The sequence below is a fragment of the Candoia aspera genome, chromosome 12 (genome assembly GCF_035149785.1).
Source record: "Candoia aspera isolate rCanAsp1 chromosome 12, rCanAsp1.hap2, whole genome shotgun sequence".
NCBI classification, from domain to species: domain Eukaryota; kingdom Metazoa; phylum Chordata; class Lepidosauria; order Squamata; family Boidae; genus Candoia; species Candoia aspera.
Genome location: NC_086164.1, coordinates 19,098,074 through 19,115,219, shown reverse-complemented (window position 1 = coordinate 19,115,219; position 17,146 = coordinate 19,098,074). Strand labels below are relative to the sequence as shown.

Sequence of the window (17,146 nt, the reverse complement as noted above, 5' to 3'; positions counted from 1 at the left end):
ATGGCTTTCCTTCCTTCTCCCATCTCCTTTTTTTCCTTTAAACAACATCTTGCCTGACAGAGGGTTCCAGAGGACTCCAAAGGAGGCACATGCTTCAGTGTCATTTTGGTGGCCATTTTGGTAGAGATATCACCCCATCATGGATTGTTTGTTTTTCCCCATGGATCAAACAAAGCTGCTGTAGGTGCCTTATTCATGCGAGTGCATAATAACGAACGTAATGCAATAAATAAAAGAAATAGGAGCAGGAAGCTATCGATGGAGAAAGAGGCTGCTGTGGACAGGTTAAGTGCTCACTTATTCTCCATTAAGCATGTGTTTACCCAAGAGCCTTTCCAATGGGGACATGGCCACCAACACCACACACCTCTGCAGAATGAGGTGTGGTTCGGCAGGAGAAGCTGCAACTATCGGGGTGAACTAGATGCCGGTGGCCTTCCTGGACAAGGGAGGAGGGAAACCCCTTGAGATACAGGGAGAGCAGAAAGAAGATAAACTGATTGGACCTGATTTATTTATCTGAGAAAGAGTTTTAATCAGAATTTTTCTCTTGAGTATTTGTGTGGGGGAAAAGAAATAGACAGGACATGGATTCGAAACATGAGTCCTGTTGAAGCTACGCATCCCGAGAGAAGATGGGATGGGAAACACCTGGACATCAATATTTATTGCTATCCTTACTGCTGCTGTTATATTTAGCCTACTTTTCAGAGTAAAAACCCCTTAAAGACAGACCATTCTTTAAACAATCCAACCACAAAATTAAACTCCGAAGCGATCAACAGAACGAGACAGACAATTGCAACAAGCAAACATCTTATTTAAAAGCTTGACAGAGTAAAACTAGACAATTACAAGCTAGAAGAAAGTGGTTAGCAAAGAAGGGTTTGAAAGTTTGTTATGGAGGAGACAATTCAACAATTTGGGGCCACTGAAGAGAAGGCTCTGTCTCTGGTGGCCCAGATAGCAGAATCTCAGAAGCTGATCTTCAACCATAAGCAGGCTTGGATGTGTGAAGGCAGCTTTGCAGTCACACGGCACTAAACTTTTTAAAGCCTTCAGCACTTCACAAACTGGAAATAAATAAGGAGCCAACCTAATTTGCCTGAGAAGATGTAACATGTCTAGCTCCTACAAGTGTTTGAGCTACTGTCTCAAATGTAGTTTCCAGGCCATCAGCAACGTCAGTCCCAAGAAAGCACGTAATCAGATCATGTTTAATGGAGGCAAAATCAGTTTTCTTTAGACCACAGCTGGTAAACAAGCCAACACTGTTAAATGACACTCCCAACCATCGACACAATTGCAGTTTAACAAAATACCACATCCATGACAACACCCAACAGCATACCTCAGTCTTAAGGGCACAGTTGTACAACACATTCCCTCCAGGTATTTTTGAACACGACTTCCAGCAGGTGCTGGAATACAGAGGGATGCTGGGAGATGCACTTCAACAACAGATGCAATGTCAAACTCAGTTGTGCATTTCCAGCCAGATTAACAGATTATTCTTGGCCACAATACACAGTTCTCATCTGGATGGCAGTTTCAATTTGTGTTCCCTCATTCAAGCCAAAACTGTCCCTAGACACTTGCATGTACCCTTGAACTTCATGATGGAAGAAAGCTGAAAGATGGAACATACAAAATGTCAAGAATTCTTACCCAATAGAAGGCAATGAAAATTCCAGATGGTCTCTGCTGGAATGAAATGCTGTACAACTGTAAATTCTGCAGCAAAAACTACTTCAGGAGAGGAGAAGTTGCCTGCACGAGCTGTAGGGGGGGCCTGGACATCCTCATTTGCAGATGGCCTGTCCCCTTTCTAGGCCTGACAATCATTTTCTCTCTCAGGAACTAAGAGAGAAATTTCATGTTTCCTGGCTGGAAATCACTTTCATTGCATCACACCTACGTGCTACTATCCACCACTTTATAAGAGCTACAACTGGCTAAATCTGACTCAATAGAAGTGAACTCTGAGCCAAGGGGGAACAAAACTTCTCAAGGCTTCACCATACAACCAACTGCCCAGAGTCACTGGGAGTTGGGCAGCATATACATTTAATAAATTATGATTACTATTATTTTTCAAAATTTTACCTCCCCATTTTTAAATGTCGCTTCTCAAACCAACTATCTGTGCCACTCCTATGCTGAAAACTATGACATGAAAAGAAAGTGCATTAAAAATAGTGGGAGCGTTACGATCCTACTCACTTTAATTAGCCAAACACACGGACGCCACCCTGTGCTGCCCGTCCCCCAACAGGCTAAGTTGTAACTCAGGTCCACGCAGCACATACGTGACTTGTCTGTGCACCTCACGATAGACACGTGCATTTCATGCCATTTTCACCCCAAGATGTGTTTTCTGTGAGAAACATCCCTGAGGAGGAGGAGAAAAATAACTAAAGAGGCAAAGCTGAAAGAACCCAGAGAGGAACATGAAAATGGAGGAAAGACAAAGCACAATCTTATTAAGGAAAAGAGGGAGAACCCTGTTGCAGGTGTGGTGATGCAATGGTGTGGAGCCCCTTAAATGACTGTACTGCATGTAAGCGTAGAATGCACTCTTCCCATCTTTTGTTATTACAGGTTTTTTTTTACTGTTTTAACTGCTTGTTAATGGTTTTGTTTTAATTATGTTCAAATCAAACCAAACTGTTTATTACAGCCATAAGGCCCAATGCAGTAAAATAGAACTGTTGCATCTATCCGTCTGTCCATCCATCGTCTATCTATGTATCTCATAGAAAAACAAGTGAGTATAATAGATCTAAAGTTAAGTAAGAACACATATAATGAAATAAAATATAGTATTATAAAAAGTGATGAATGAATATCCCAACTTAGTTAAAAACGTGAGGTATGGTACAGAAGGATGGTTTTGAGTCCTTGTCCGAAAGAAGTAGCGGGAAAGAGAAATCCCACTCCCTGCCTGGAAATGTCTTCACGATGGGGTCGAGGAAGGTCCCTCCGGAGTCCGGATGGCGGGAGCAGCCAGGAGCCCAGGGCTTGGGGTGGCTCCTGAGCCACCGCCGCCCGGCCAGATCGCGGGGCTGGCTGGGCTTTGTCTTGTCAACGCCGCGCGCGGCCCGGAGCCCCAGCCGGAGGGGGGCGGCTGCATGCATCGAATAAAGAAATAAAAACAGGCCAGGCGGCCACCGCCTGGAGGGGGGGTCAGCCCAGGAGAGAAAGAAGACCCCCCCAGGCAGCTCCATTTCCCGCCTGCTCCCCAAAGGCATCGGCGGGGGGGGGGCGGAGGGCTCCCTTCCTAAAGAGGCGGCTCTTCCTCACTCCCCCAAGCCTCGCACCCCGCTCACTCCCTCCCGCAGGAGAAAGCACTCTGCACGTGCTCAGAGAAGTGCCCCCAGACTGGCCGGCCCCCACCCCCGCGCCTGCCCCCGCAATGCAGAGGGAGCCCCCTGCCCATTTCCGCCGTGACCCTCCCAAAGAGGCGCCCGCGGCGTGGGGGGATGCGGGGGATGTTGGGGGACGCCCCTCACCATGGTACAGATGGAGGCGAGTCTCCGGACGGTCATCAGTATTGCCATCCGCGCGACGACCCGCAACCCTCCGCCGCCATGTTGGCCGCCCGCCGCCCGAGTGAGCGCCGCCGCCAGAGCCGCGGCCGCCGCAGGTGGCGCCACCGAGAAAGCGCTCCGGGCGGCGGCGGCGCGCACCACGAGCCCTCGGCTCCGGCCGGCCCGCGCGGCCCCGGAAGGAGAGTTCCGCCCCTGCTCCGTTCCGCCGCCGCCCCTTTCGAACGCCACGAGGCTCCTCCCCTTTCTGGGCTCGCCCGGGTGCGAGGCTGGCTGCAAAGCGGGGTGGAAAAGCGGGGAGGGGGCGTGACTCCTGGGGAGGGTTTGCAAAGGGTCCGGGCGGGCGAGCCTCGGGGGGAGGCTGGGGCGCCTTCCCACCCACCCAGTTTTTGGAAAGTCCCCGTCCCGGCGCAGAGAGGCCATTCTGAAGTCCCAGCAAACCCGATGGACTTTTAACACCCTGCAAGGGCTAATGCGGTGTTTTTCAACCGTAAGATATATAGACTTCAACTCCCAGAATTCTCTGACCAGCACGCTTTAAGATGGCTGGACTGCAACTCCCAGGATTCCCCTGACAGCATGCTTTAAGATGGGTAGACTTCAACTCTCAGAATTCCCAGCCAGCATGCGGGGAGATACTTTTAGATAAAATCAAAGTTGCCAAAGTTGAGAAACAGTGCTCTAGAGAACTGGGCAGGATGAACACCACAGCAACTTTTATCTGGGGGCAGTGCTGCTGAGGAATTCTGGGAGTTGAAGTCCACCCATCTTATAGTTGCCAAGGTTGATAACACGTGTAATCAGCCTTGTGTGTAATCTCCATCTACATGGACCAACCTCCTGTCCTCTCTCTGTCCGCCTCTTCCCAGTTTAAATCCTCTGTCATGAAGTGAGCTGCACCCCACAAAATGCCGTTTAATCAAATCTGTGAGTCAGAAAAGGCACTACCAGAAGCGGGTCAGAGTTCCCATGTCATCCCTTAAATGTCACCCCCCAAAAGCCCTAAAAACTTTGGGGCTGCCCATTAACGTCACAACATCACCCACCATATCTTTTGAGGCTGCCAGAAGTTTAAAAAAACCCCCAACAAACTAATATTTAATAGTGTTCCTGGGGGCCAAAAAGATACCCGCCACCCCTGGGCTTAATTTTTCCATGATTTCTTGAATAATGCTACATTGGTTTAATTCTCATCATACGCTGCGCTATAAAGGATGGTTTACAGTCTCAATGCACAGCCATGAACAAACATTTTGGCTTAATGCAACAGGACCCCATCTGTGCTAGCAGATGGGGGGGGGGAATAAAATATTTTAAAAGCATTTCTTGGCTGCAAGGGCCAAGCCTCTTTTCCGCCTCTTTTCACAAGAAGCACCAGACATCTTTTCACCAGGAATGTAAGGGATGCTGTTGGTGGTAAAAGAGTGACACAATTTGCCTCATGACAGTTTGAGAAGCTTGGAAGGAATCTTACAAGAGCCAGAAACACCCACCCCACCCACCCACCCACCCACCCACCCACCCACCCAAATTCATCCATCTACAGCCTCCCCTTTTACATCTGCAGCGAGAGAGACCACACAAGCCACGGCACAGAGCCGGTGAGAGGAGCCAAATCAAGCCGAGCTGATTGAAGGGTCTGACTGTGATTGGATAATTGGTGCATTAGGTGAGGCATCCTGCGCGTGGGCTGCCTTGGCAAACCACAGCGTACAGTTTGAGGAGCTGAGTGTGTGGTGCAGTCTTTCTGCTAGAGCAAGGAGAGAACCATGGTCCCAGTGTTGTGGTTTAGTGTGTGAGCCCAACTGATTGTGAGGGGTAAACCATGGCTTATGGCTTAGCATTAGATATAAGCCAGGGCACTATGGTTGGTTGAACACACCAATGTGTATCCACCTAGATCAGTGTTTCTCAACCTTGACAACTTTAAGATGTGTGGACTTCAACTCCCAGAATTCCCCAGCCAGCATGGGAGTTCTCAAGTTGAAGTCCACACATCTTAAAGTTGTCAAGGTTGAGAAACACTGACCTAGATTAAGAAGTTCCTTGACTTTTCTAAGGATGATTGCCATGCCCGCTTCCCTCCGGGAATATCTGTGAGAGATTATCACCTGGCTGTCAAAGGGAAAGGTGAGATAAATCCAGAATGTCTTCTCAAGATGGTCCTGCAGCATGTAAGCAAACAAGATAAGGACCCCTGAACTCTCTCCTGTCTCCGAAGATACAGTCCCTTGTAAGGAAATGTCTAGCAAGTCTTATCTCCCTGACCTCCTACAAACCGGCTCTCCAGATTGTGTCAACAGTCTGTTGTGAAGGAGAAAGATCTGTGTGTATTCTGTCTAATCTGCTTGGGCAACCTGTTCACCTTTAAACTTTTTTTCCCCTTTTGTTTGCTGTCCCCCGCACTTGGAAATTCCTCTCAGGACACCTGCATGATAGTTCCCACTTCAGATCTTTCCCATAGTCTTTCTTTTCCGTGAAGCTGTTGACACAAAAGTGTTAGTTGGAAAAAGTGCTACCAGACTCCTCCTGATTTTTTGCCACTGTAAACTAACGCATCCCTCCTCTTACAATGTCTGAAGAGGTAGGAAGTGTGTATGCCCCAGATTCCTTACCCCAAGCAACTTTTTAAACCTTATCTTAATTAAGGAAATTAATTAAAACCCTGTTACCCTTCCTTTAAAGCCCTGGCTCTAGCCTGTGCATTGGACAAAGGTGATAGATGGGCCTGTTCTGTAAGGGTTGAGAAGGACTGTGTTCGGCCTCAGATACGTTTGTTTTAGTTTCGGTTATTTCTCGTTTGCCTGTTTTTAACCTGAAGTTAACTGTGCAGCGCCAATGGTTGAGGTGTCTTTTTAATCTGATGTTAACTGCAAGTGGGCAACCATATAAATGGATTTAATCAATAAATAAGCATGAAGTTGTACCTTGCTCTGTTGCAAAGCCCATTCTGCTATTGTATTTATTTGCAGGAAGACCTTGAGGGTTCAGCACAGAAATATAATAGCATCTGTAGGTGCATGGTGCGAATCATGGTGGTGTGAAAGTGACAAAATGTGTGTCATTTATCACAGTGCAAGCTCTAGTCTTTCACATTTGCATCCTGATGTCAGACACAAGTACTTAAGTCACAGGGTTTGTGTTGTGCCCTCCCAATACACATTTTGTCCCTTGCTGCTAGGCTTTTTGGCAGCTGCCTTAAGCTGAAAGTGATTCCTTTCCAAGCATGATTTTCACAAAATTCTCATTAGCAAAATTAAGTGAGATGAAAGTGGTGGGATTGAAAGAATTCCAGCAACTGAACAATTTTTCTTTCAGAGCCAGCACACCCTGATTTATATTCTGTAGTCCGTGGTTCTTGATATTAATGCTTTAGCTGGGAGCTTAATAGCAATTTTCAGTCTTTTAAAATTATATAATATATCCAGTTACTCAGAATTGACTAATGATATACTAGATAATTGTAATCTCTGTGCCATTTTTAATCTCTTCTTTATTTGCTTGCACTTTACACTTTTATCCCTTTTTCTTGCTCTTCTTTTATGTTTGTTTACATAGCTCCTTGGACAGTATCCGAAGGATGTTTAATAATTTTAAAAAGAAGAGAGAGAGAGAAGCTTAAGTTTAAAATGCCCTATGGAGACTTTCTGACTTTCTTTCCTTGATTTGGCAAAGAGACAGCTCTCTTCACCGATAACAGAGAAAGAAGGTTGCAATTTAATTAATTAATTAATTAATATTGATTTTTACCCCGCCTTTATTATTTTTATAAATAACTCAAGGCGGTGGACATACCTAATACTCCTTCTTCCTCCTATTTTCCCTACAACAACAACCCTGTGAGGTGGGTTGGGCTGAGGGACTGGCCCAAAGTCACCCAGTCAGCTTTCATGCATAAGGCAGGACTAGAACTCACAGCCTCCTGGTTTCTAGCCCAGCACCTTAACCGGTTATACAAGGCCTCCTGAATATCCGCCTGGGAACCATCCATTGCCCTACTTTGCCACCACTTGCCCACCCTGCAGACCCTTACAACATTACCCAGAGCTGGGGTAGGGGCATCCAAAGTCAAACCAGTGGTCACAACTGCAAAATTAAGCCCCCTCCCCTTTCCATATATATTGACACTGGCATATATGGCAAGGCTGGTTGGGGAATTCTGGGAGCTGAAGTCCACACATCTGAAAGTGGCCAAGGTTGAGAAACACCGCCCTGGAGGGCAGGACAAAGAAACGGGCCGGGTGCTCGCCTTCTACTTTCCCACCCCTCGTTCAGCCGGTTTCTTGCACGGAGGGACAGACGCGCCTTTGCAGCCCGGACCGGACGTCTCAGCCCAACTCGGGGCTGGGGAAACTTCTCCCCTCCAGATGTGCTGGTGCCTTCCCGCTGCCTTCCCAGCAGCCGGTTGCCCAACGCCAGAACCCATCCAAGCCAGCCATGCCCACACCTGCCCGTGCCACCCCCCCACCCCCCGCTCCCTTGGACCAGGACCGCCGAGGCAGCCTCCTTGGGATACCGTCCAGGGGGCCACCTGCAAAGCCGAGAGCCGCGGGGTGGGCAGGGGCGGGGGGGGGGAGGCGGGCGAGCGAGCCGGGGGCCCGGTCCGTCTGCCCATCCGCTGGAATGCCGGGCCGGGCCGTTTGATTGGCTGAGCAGCGCCGGAGTCAGCTTTCACTGGAGCCGATCAAAACTTTCCCCCGCTCGCTGCAGCAGAGCCTTTGGGGAAGGGGCTGGCCGCTGCCCGGCCGGGCTCCTCCGAAAATGCCGCCTCCCTGACCATGCCAGGCCAGGCGCTCGCGGGGACCGCCGAGGGAAAGCCAGAAGTTCCCGCGCCTCCTCCTGGGGGCGCCCCCTTCTCCCCTTCTCCTCTAAGCCCCCCCGGGGGGTTCAGCGGGTCTCTTCCTCTGGCACGCGCGGCTGGCCTCGGATTACTATGTCCCAGTATTCCACGAATTTCCTCTTGGTTCCCATCCCGGAATATCCCCTGCTGGAGTGTGCGCCCAACAAAATAATCAAGCTCGTGGTCCTGGGGGGCAGCGGCGTGGGGAAGACCGGTAAGTGCTCAGGGACCCCTGCAGATGGTGCGCGCTTTCCTTCCGCACCCCCCTCCGCCTCTCTCTTCTTTGGACCGGCTGAGCTTTCTCTGTTAATGTTTGATAGAAATCGTGGCTCGAGGGCTTGGCCCGTTGCAGGACGTCAAAGTTCGGGCCAGGTTTTTCAGGGAGGCAATTGGAAGAAGCGAGGTCCTGGGTGGGGGAAGCAGGAGAAAGTTCAGGGTAAGCAGGCCAGAACGGGGCGTTTCAGAGGCGCACTGCTGAGTGTCTCTGGAAGCCTATTGTGGTGGGTTGGTTGGTGAGAAGATCGCCAGGGGTGGACAATCATCCGTGAATGAGATACAGCACCCTGCTGCTTGTTTGACCCCCCCCCCCCCCACGTCTGAAGCTGCAAGGGAGGGTTGGCTGTTAGTCAGATGGTGGCAGGACCTAAGCCATCCTTCTCATAAGGGGTAGGAGAGAAATTCGTTTGGTTCGCATGCAAACATTCTAATTCTGCATTTTATTTCCTTTACCTGTCAGCTTGTATGTTGCCTTAGTCACCAGGTAACTCAAGACACCGTACATATTAAGGTTAAAAACAGCAAACAGAATGAACAGAAACATCGCCCCCCCCCCCAAATTCAAAGAATACATCCTGTGCCATTTTTTTTAAACCCTACACCTACTGAAGCTTGGGTTATTTAAAAAAAATGGGGTGGTTTTAAAGGGTTGCGGCACAGCTTGTAACAATGGGGGGGGGAGGAAAGTGTATTAGAGAAAGTCTGTACGGAAGTCCATCCATTCATGAAAATAATGCCTCAGATGCTTTCAGTTTTAGAGACTGCCAATGTTCTGCATAAAAGCAGCAGTAAGTCTTGGAAAGGGAGCCAGTTTGCTGCACGGTAAGACTAGAAACCGGGAGACGGTGACTTCTAGTCCCACCTTAGGCATGAAGCCAGCTGGGTGACTTTGGGCCAGTCACTTTCTCTCAGCCCCAGGAAGGAGGCAATGGCAAACCACTTCTGAAAAAACTTGCCCAGAAAACTGCAGGGACTTGTCCAGGTAGTCTCTGAGAATCGGACACAATTGAACAGATTAAAAAAAAAAATCATGTTGGGGAAACAAGCACCAGGCACACTTCTAAATGGAAACTCTCCCTTGACGTATTTGTAAATAGTTCCAAACTGGAGGCAACTGAAATGGGGCAGATTTCCCCAGCCACTTTGCCCAGGTGAAGGAGAATCGGTCTGAGTAGGTGAGAGTCTGCTCTGACTGAGAGGCACATTGAAGGTTCTTAGGATACCTCCAAGCAGGAGCTTGGCATCACTCCTAGACTGTCACAGTATCCTCTGGGCTCCCACATGCTTGCTACTGTCGGGTTGCTGAGTTGCTTAGCTTCTGGCCTGGCTGCGTTTCAGCAGAAAGGGCAAGAAGTCCACTTTCGACGGCAACACTAGAAAGTAACTGTGGAAGGTGGCCATCAGGCCTTATTAGCCTCTCTCCCGGATTCTGAGTCCCTCCCCCGCCAGCATCCCACCGCTCTTTGGAGCACCCATTTTATTTTGCACAGGAAGACAGATGGGCCGGGGGCATGTGTCGAATCTCCCAGCCTGCACAGTGATGGCCAGGTTTTTTTTAGAAAGCATCAAAAACAGCATGGAAAGAGCGTTGTTTATTTTCTTTTTTTGCTCCTTTAATTGGTCGGTTGAAAGACAATCTATAGATCAGTGTTTTCCAACAAATAGTAGGAAAAGTAGGCTAGGGAATTCTGGGAGTTGAAGTCCAGAGTTGAATTCTGGGAGTTGAAGTCCACCCATCTTAACGTTGCTGAGGTTGGAAATGCTGATCTCTGCAGTTCAGATTGTTCCAGGTCAGTTACAGTGAGAGCCCTTGCAAGTCTGTCTGAAGCTATTTTCCAGGGTTGAAAGAATGGCAGGGTGGAAGAATCCTTTAAGCGTAAAACCTATTCCCATTTTCTGCCACCCAATCCTGCGCGCTACAAAATTCAGCCTGAGTCTTCCTGTAGGCAACGGCTTCTGCTGCTACAACACCAATGTGTGGTTTATTTATTAGGCTTATTTCCCGCCTTTGTTCTGGAAGCTGAAGGTGATGTACATAATGCTCCCTCCTCCCATTTTCCCCCACAACAACCCTGAGAGGTAGGCTGGGCTGAGAAAGAGAGAGTTGGCTGGTCTATAGGGGCTCCTGTGGCCAAGGGTAGGTTTGAACCTGGTCCCCCCAGTGCCATTCTGACTCTTAACCACTTCCTCACACTGGCTCATCTTTGGGGGTGCTAGGTGAGAATCAGCAACCACTATTTTGGGGCAGCCACTGAACCAGTGTAGTGGCATGTGGGAAAGACCTTGGGAGACGGGGCGAAGAGACGGTGCCGAGGGAACGGTCAGATAAGAGTCAGCTGAGCCCGCAGCTGCATAATGGGTGGAGAGAGAGGCTCAGAAGGGACCCTCCCTCGTTTCTCGGGCTGTAAAAGTGACGGCGGGAGATTAGTACTTGCAAGACTTGTACTTGAATTCAGACTTGCAAGATTCTGTTAATGTAGCTTTAACAATAAAGTAGAATTAGCTCATCTGGTCGTGTTTCCTGTCTGGTCTTCCTGGGAAGGTTGACATCCAGGAACCCAGGCAGCCTGGCCCCTTGAGGGTGCTCTGGAAGTGTTTAGGCGGATGACCAAGTGGGGAAAGAGATCCCTGCATGTAGAAATCTTGCTCGTTAACTGGTGAGCTGCTTTGCTCTTTTGCACGAGCCTTTGTCGGAAGTAGGTCCGGTGGCACCCAGGGTTCCAGTTCCCAAGCTGTGGGTTGGCTTCCAGGGCAAGATAAGATGCCCTGGGGAGGGCTATGGGCAGATCTGAGGAAGTGATCTGCTGCTTAAGGAAGACAAGGGGCTGGCGAAAGCTAGCAATATCCTGCAGGCAGCCAAAGGAGAAGAACTTTTTAGACGTCCTCCAAACCATTCCTTTGAGCAGGTGTAGAGCACAAGTAGCGGTTGTGAAGAGCCATCTCAAAATCCACGGATTGTTTCATGAAGTAGAGGGAAGTCACCGGCGTGGCTGCTACTGTGAAGAATTTTGGATTCTGTCCTGGGACCTTAGGAGGAAGGGCACTTAAATATCTTCGACCGAGAGGACAGAGATGTCCATGATGTGCTCTTTCAGATGAACAAATACGAATATGGAATTTGTTATCGTTTTAATAGACACACAGGATTTCTCACCAGAGTGGGGAAGAGGGCGACCACATGAATTGTGGGATTGCTGCTCCATCTAATCTCCAGGTGCTGCTACTGGAGAGGAGCAACGTCTTGGCCTTGCTCTGCTCTCCCTTCTTAGTCTTCCTCTAGAGCAGTGTTCCTCAGCCTTGGGAACGTTAAGACGGGTGGACTTCAACTTCCTGAATTCTCCAGCCAGCTGAATTCTGAGAGTTGAAGTCCACCCGTCTTAAAGTTGCCAAGGTTGAGGAACACTGCTCCAGACAAGCTAGACCCCCAGCTGGGAGCAGTTGTATGGGAAAATCAATGGGGAGCATAAGGGTTAACCGCCCCCTTCTTCCTTCCTTATTCTTCCCAGGGAACGTCACCATCCTTCACACAAGCTAAGTGAAGGGAACATCATGTTTCCAAAGCATCGCATGCTTGGATCATCAGATGTAGACTCAGCCTCCTCCAGATGATTTCACATCCACCCGCCCACACAAAAGTTGTATGAAACCGGAGCTCAGGGCTGATCTGTTTCTGGCTTGCCTTTGGGTTGAAATGAAATGCGTTGTTCTCACGTGACCCACTTCCTCAAGGGAATAAGCTGGGCTAAATAAAACCCTGCTGGAAGAAATTCCATTTAGTCGAAGGAAGGTGACACAATGGCGAAGGGTCACCCTTTCCCAGCCTCCCCAGTGAAAGAATGTGAGAAAGCTGGGCAAAAATAAATAAAATGGGAGCCTTTTCAAACACAACAGAAAATTTATAGCAAAAGGGTCCCCTTGCATAACCTTCAATAACATCCAATGCCCCTGACTGGGGACACTTCATCATTCGGATTGGTTGGGTTTCCTGCGGCTTCCAGGGAGGAAGGAAGGCGTAGCTGGAATCTGAAAGGCATCTTCTCTGAACGCCAAGCGTGATTTGAGTTACTTACCGCGCTCCTTAACCCAAGAGAAACTCTAGGCAGGGATGAAAAGTTGGGGAGATCCTCAGTGTGATGAAAAGCGATACTGATGGAGAAGGAGAAGGAGGGGGAGAAGGAGGAGAAGCAGCAGCAGCAAGATTTGGAGTTGAATATAGCACAATAAAATAAAATATGGCTAAAATCTATAAAACAAAGATCTATTAAACTAAACTGCAAGGCTACAAGACAGAACCTATAAAACCTTTAAGACTGTAACAATAAAAGGCTTCATTTTTTTTCTAGTATATTGGGACTCACATTTATACTATAACACCATAAAATATAGTGTATAATTTGTAAAATCTGCTCAAATGCTATCTAATAAACATCGGTAAAAAAATACAGATTTTATACTCTGAATCTGCTGCTATGTGGTCGGTCTGAAGGAAATTAAGTCACAGGAATCACAAAAGGGAATGACTGCTTGTTATTCCCTTTTGCGATTCCTGTGACTTAATTTCCTTTAGACCGACCACATAGCAGCACATACAGTCTTTAAAAAGAGACAAATTAAAAAGTTCTAAGGGAATTATCTGGACTGGATGTAATGTCTCTAAGTCTCTTGTAACTGTGATCAGTTTTGCTGTTTTAAAGCCTGAAGTTCCTAGCCCTCAGGATAGTTGAGTTATACTTTATGCATCAGACTGCAGCAGCCTTTTACAGTTTAAGCTTGTCTGGGGGACAGGGGGGAAGGTGTCAAAAAAGTCAAGATGGGCAGCTGCGGTCACACAATCCCTGCCCCTGTTTTATGTCATAAGAAAACCATAATTACATTTTGCCGTTGTTTCAGAGTGGGTTTTAGAGCTGTGTTTTAAAGCTTTTTGCATTCAGGTCCCACTAATCAATCACTTTATCAAGGATCTTCTAAAATTGATTGCTTAATTGATTGATTGATTAGGTGCCATCAAGTCAATGTTGACTCCTAGTAACCACATAGATAGTTCTTCTCCGTAACGATCTGTCCCTCACCTGGTCCTTCAGATCTTCCAACGATGCACCCATTCCTTCTGTAACTGAGTCCTCCCATGTCACTGCTGGTCATCCCCTTCTCTTTCCTTCCACCTTTCTCAGTATCAGAGCCTTTCAAAAATCCGCTTTCTTGGTAAAGGACATATATAGGTTTGCAGGCATTCAATTATATGTATCAGTTATGCTAAGTTTTAAGGACGTAAAAATTGTTATAATACTCTTACTCCTGCGCCTGTAAAATGATGCAGGAGAACTTACAGACTAACTAAGAGGGCCAGCCTGGTGCAGTGGTGAAGGTGCTGGCCCAGAAACCAGGAGAGGGTGAATGCTAGTCCTCCCTTAGGCGTGGAAGCTGGCTGCGTGAGTGGGGCCAGTCCCTCTCTCTCTCTCAGCCCAACAAACTTCACAGGGTTGTTGTTGGGGGGAAAATAGGAGGCAGGACTATTACTAATGTTCACCGTCTTGAGTTGACCAAAATATAGGTGGGATGAAAATCTAACAATAATAATAACTTAGCTAAAGTGGTGTTTACCAGAAAACACATCCAACTAATGAGAGAGTGCAAGAGACTAAGAAGGAGCACAGAGAGCTTATGTTGTTTATTTTGGGCCCCAAATCCAAAGCTCTCACCTCTCCTGGGCTCCAGGACAATCTTTGCCAAGACTCTTGTGCACACCTGATGGAAGCGGACAGCTCTGTCCACCTTCTCCAGTTTTTCCCCTTTTGTGGGCTGTTCTCTGATTTTGGGAGTGGAGACATGTCCCCTCTATATATTACTAGCCCCAGATGGACCCTTAGTTGAGAAGTGCTGCTTTTAAATGACCCTTTCAAGGTTTTTGAGGACCATTTTGTATGTATTTTCTTTTAATAGGGGATTCCCTTGAAAATACAGTGTGTGGAGTCCTTGGTGGTCTCTGAGCTTGATGGTTTGCTTGCAGACGTTTTATTACCCAAGTAGGTAACGTCACCATACGTGCGCACTGTGGATGTTCCCTAGTTGGGTAATGGAACGTCTGCAAACAACCAAGTTCAGAGAGCACCAAGGACTCCCGTTCAACCCTGAGCTACAGAGATTCTCTTCGATTGAATACAAAATGTGTGTTCTATTGTAACTCAGATTTGCCGGAATATGTACTGTATGGTGTGTGCCTTAGAGAGCATGGATCTTGTTAACTATATGCTGGCTGGTCTGCCATGATTCCAAGGGTGTTGCGGGGTATGTCAAAAAAGTCAAGGTGGCCGCCACAATGGTGCGACTGAAGCTGGAACACATGTGCGATGCACATAAAAATGGGTGGAGCTTCAATTGCACCATCACGGCAATCATCATCATCATCTTGATGACTTCCCTGCGAGGTTGGCTCCTGCTTAATGTACAAAAGAGTCCCAAGTGATCCTAATCCAGTTTTCCTCTTCAAATTTGCCACGGATGGCTTAAGAACAAGAATCTTAACACCGAAGGCATCCACCGCCTTTGTGGCGTGGTGAGACAATCGACAGAGCCAGCCAGCAGGATGGGTTTCCAATCCCACCACAACTCACATTAACAATGAAATTCATGGGATAATGGGACAGAATGGGCATGTTTAAATGCCCCTCTTTACCCGCTGTGGCGATTTCAGGCTCTGATTAAAAGGCTGTATCTTTTCCCTTGTTTTGCAGCTCTCATTGTGCGCTTTCTCACCAAGAGATTTATTGGGGACTACGAGGCCAATACTGGTAGGTCTCCTTTCTGTCTTGCGGGTTCTGATGGAAACAAACTGCTCTGTGTCCGTCTGGCTCCGGAGGGCTGGAAGGGTGAGTGGGCGGGTGGGTGGGCAGCTCTCAGAGTCCATGAAGAGAATGGAGCAAGTCAAGGGGGATGTGGGGGGTCCCTTTCTAGGGATCCAGAAACTATACATTTTCAAATCATCGCTTCTAGCAATAGCAGTAATAAATCAACGCTCTGTTATTTGCAGTCTTTCCCCTCCGTTGCGGAGGGGTGTGTGTTTTTTTAAGCGAGCATTATCTCCATTGTGAGGGAGCAGAGAGGTGACTTTGCCTGACAGTTTTAATTAAAACAAAAAACAAAAAAGGATCAAACGATCCTGCCACGCATCAACTGCACAAACAGGGGCCATCTCTGTTCTGCTTTTCTCGTCTGCCAAATAATGGAACCGAGTGCCCTTTTAAAAAGAACAGCTTCAAACAGAGACGTCTGTTTGTTTCTAGTGCTATGAAAAAGGGGGAGTCTGAGTTTTGGGGGGGGGCTGTCATCTGAATTGCCCAACCCAACCCATGTGTTCCTGTGCAGTAAACAACAGCTTGGTCCTCTTAAAATAGAATATAAAGCTTTCCTAATGGCACGATAATTGCTTGTGAATGCTTGCAAATTAGACAGAAGAATGAAGGTCAGTAAAACTGTTCCCAGTTGGAAAATAATTCAGGTATGCACCACTCAGAAATGATTGGGAAGAAGCATTTTGCACCTCGCACAAGCACAGCACGTCTCTGCTGTGCCTGGAAGAGCCCCTGTCCTGTTTCAGGTTTCTACATGAACCTGAAAAAAGTGACTTTGCTTTCACAGTTATTTTAATGAACTGTCTCCTTTCAACAAGCTTTAAAGAAGTCACGGGCTGCTGCAAGGAGCAGGCGTGCTGCAAAGCCTGAAAAAATAATTGGGCTCTTCCGGGCCAAGAGAGGTTTCAGTTGCAAAAGTAAAAAGGCGAAGTTTCCTGGTTTGGAGCGCAAGGAAGTTCCCTGAAAAATTAAAAGCAGCCCTGTTCTCAAGGGCACAGGAGCCTGAAAAGAAATGGGCAACTTCAGTCTGAAGAAATGTAATCGCCTTACAAAGCTAGATATTTTGGGGTAATTTGACTGAATGCAAATGCTAGGGAGGACCGCTTTGGCCCTTTGTTGCAACCATGGTAATAAAAAGTCTTCTGGCACCCTAAAAACACTCTCTTTTGCAGAATAATGTTCATGGCTAGAGCCTGTCAGGAGCATTAGCCAGTTTTTATGTGTATTGATTAGGGCAGTGTTTCTCAACAACAACAACTTTAAGACGTGTGGACTTCAACTCCCAGAATTCCCCAGCCAGCTGGCTGGGGAATTCTGGGAGTTGAAGTCCACACGTCTTAAAGTTGCCGAGGTTGAGAAACATGGATTAGGACTACCATACCTACACTGCAAAAACCTAGATGACCACTGGATGGCAGCAAAAAGCTAGTGTTTTATGTCCCTCTAATGGTTGTCCAGATTTCTGCAGCCCCGATAGGAGGCCCTCTGCATTCATTCCCGAAGATACTGTAGAAAAAAGCAACGCAGTGGTTTGCAAACATGATGTAGTATATGGAAAATGGCTATTAAAATGCAGAGTTGGCAAATCAAGCCCAACAGCTCCATGAAAATAAGGCAGCAATGAAATGGATAGA

General features: G+C 47.6%; 2 protein-coding genes across 2 annotated transcripts in view; one reads left to right on the top strand and one right to left on the bottom strand.

Moving 5' to 3' along the window:
- The window catches only part of LOC134504548 (ubiquitin carboxyl-terminal hydrolase 12-like), a 47,004-nt gene extending 43,360 nt beyond the window's left edge, over positions 1 to 3,644 (bottom strand). Inside the window, exon 1 of the mRNA XM_063313813.1 lies at positions 3,513 to 3,644. Coding sequence (XP_063169883.1) covers positions 3,513 to 3,560 — 48 coding nt within the window. The 5' untranslated portion in view covers positions 3,561 to 3,644. The remainder of the gene's footprint in view (positions 1 to 3,512) is intronic.
- A 4,509-nt stretch (positions 3,645 to 8,153) lies between these two features.
- Positions 8,154 to 17,146, top strand: part of LOC134504308 (ras-like protein family member 11A-like) — a 28,629-nt gene continuing 19,636 nt past the window's right edge. Inside the window, exons 1-2 of the mRNA XM_063313455.1 lie at positions 8,154 to 8,602; positions 15,396 to 15,452. Of these exons, the coding sequence (XP_063169525.1) occupies positions 8,482 to 8,602; positions 15,396 to 15,452 (178 nt within the window). The 5' untranslated portion in view covers positions 8,154 to 8,481. The remainder of the gene's footprint in view (positions 8,603 to 15,395; positions 15,453 to 17,146) is intronic.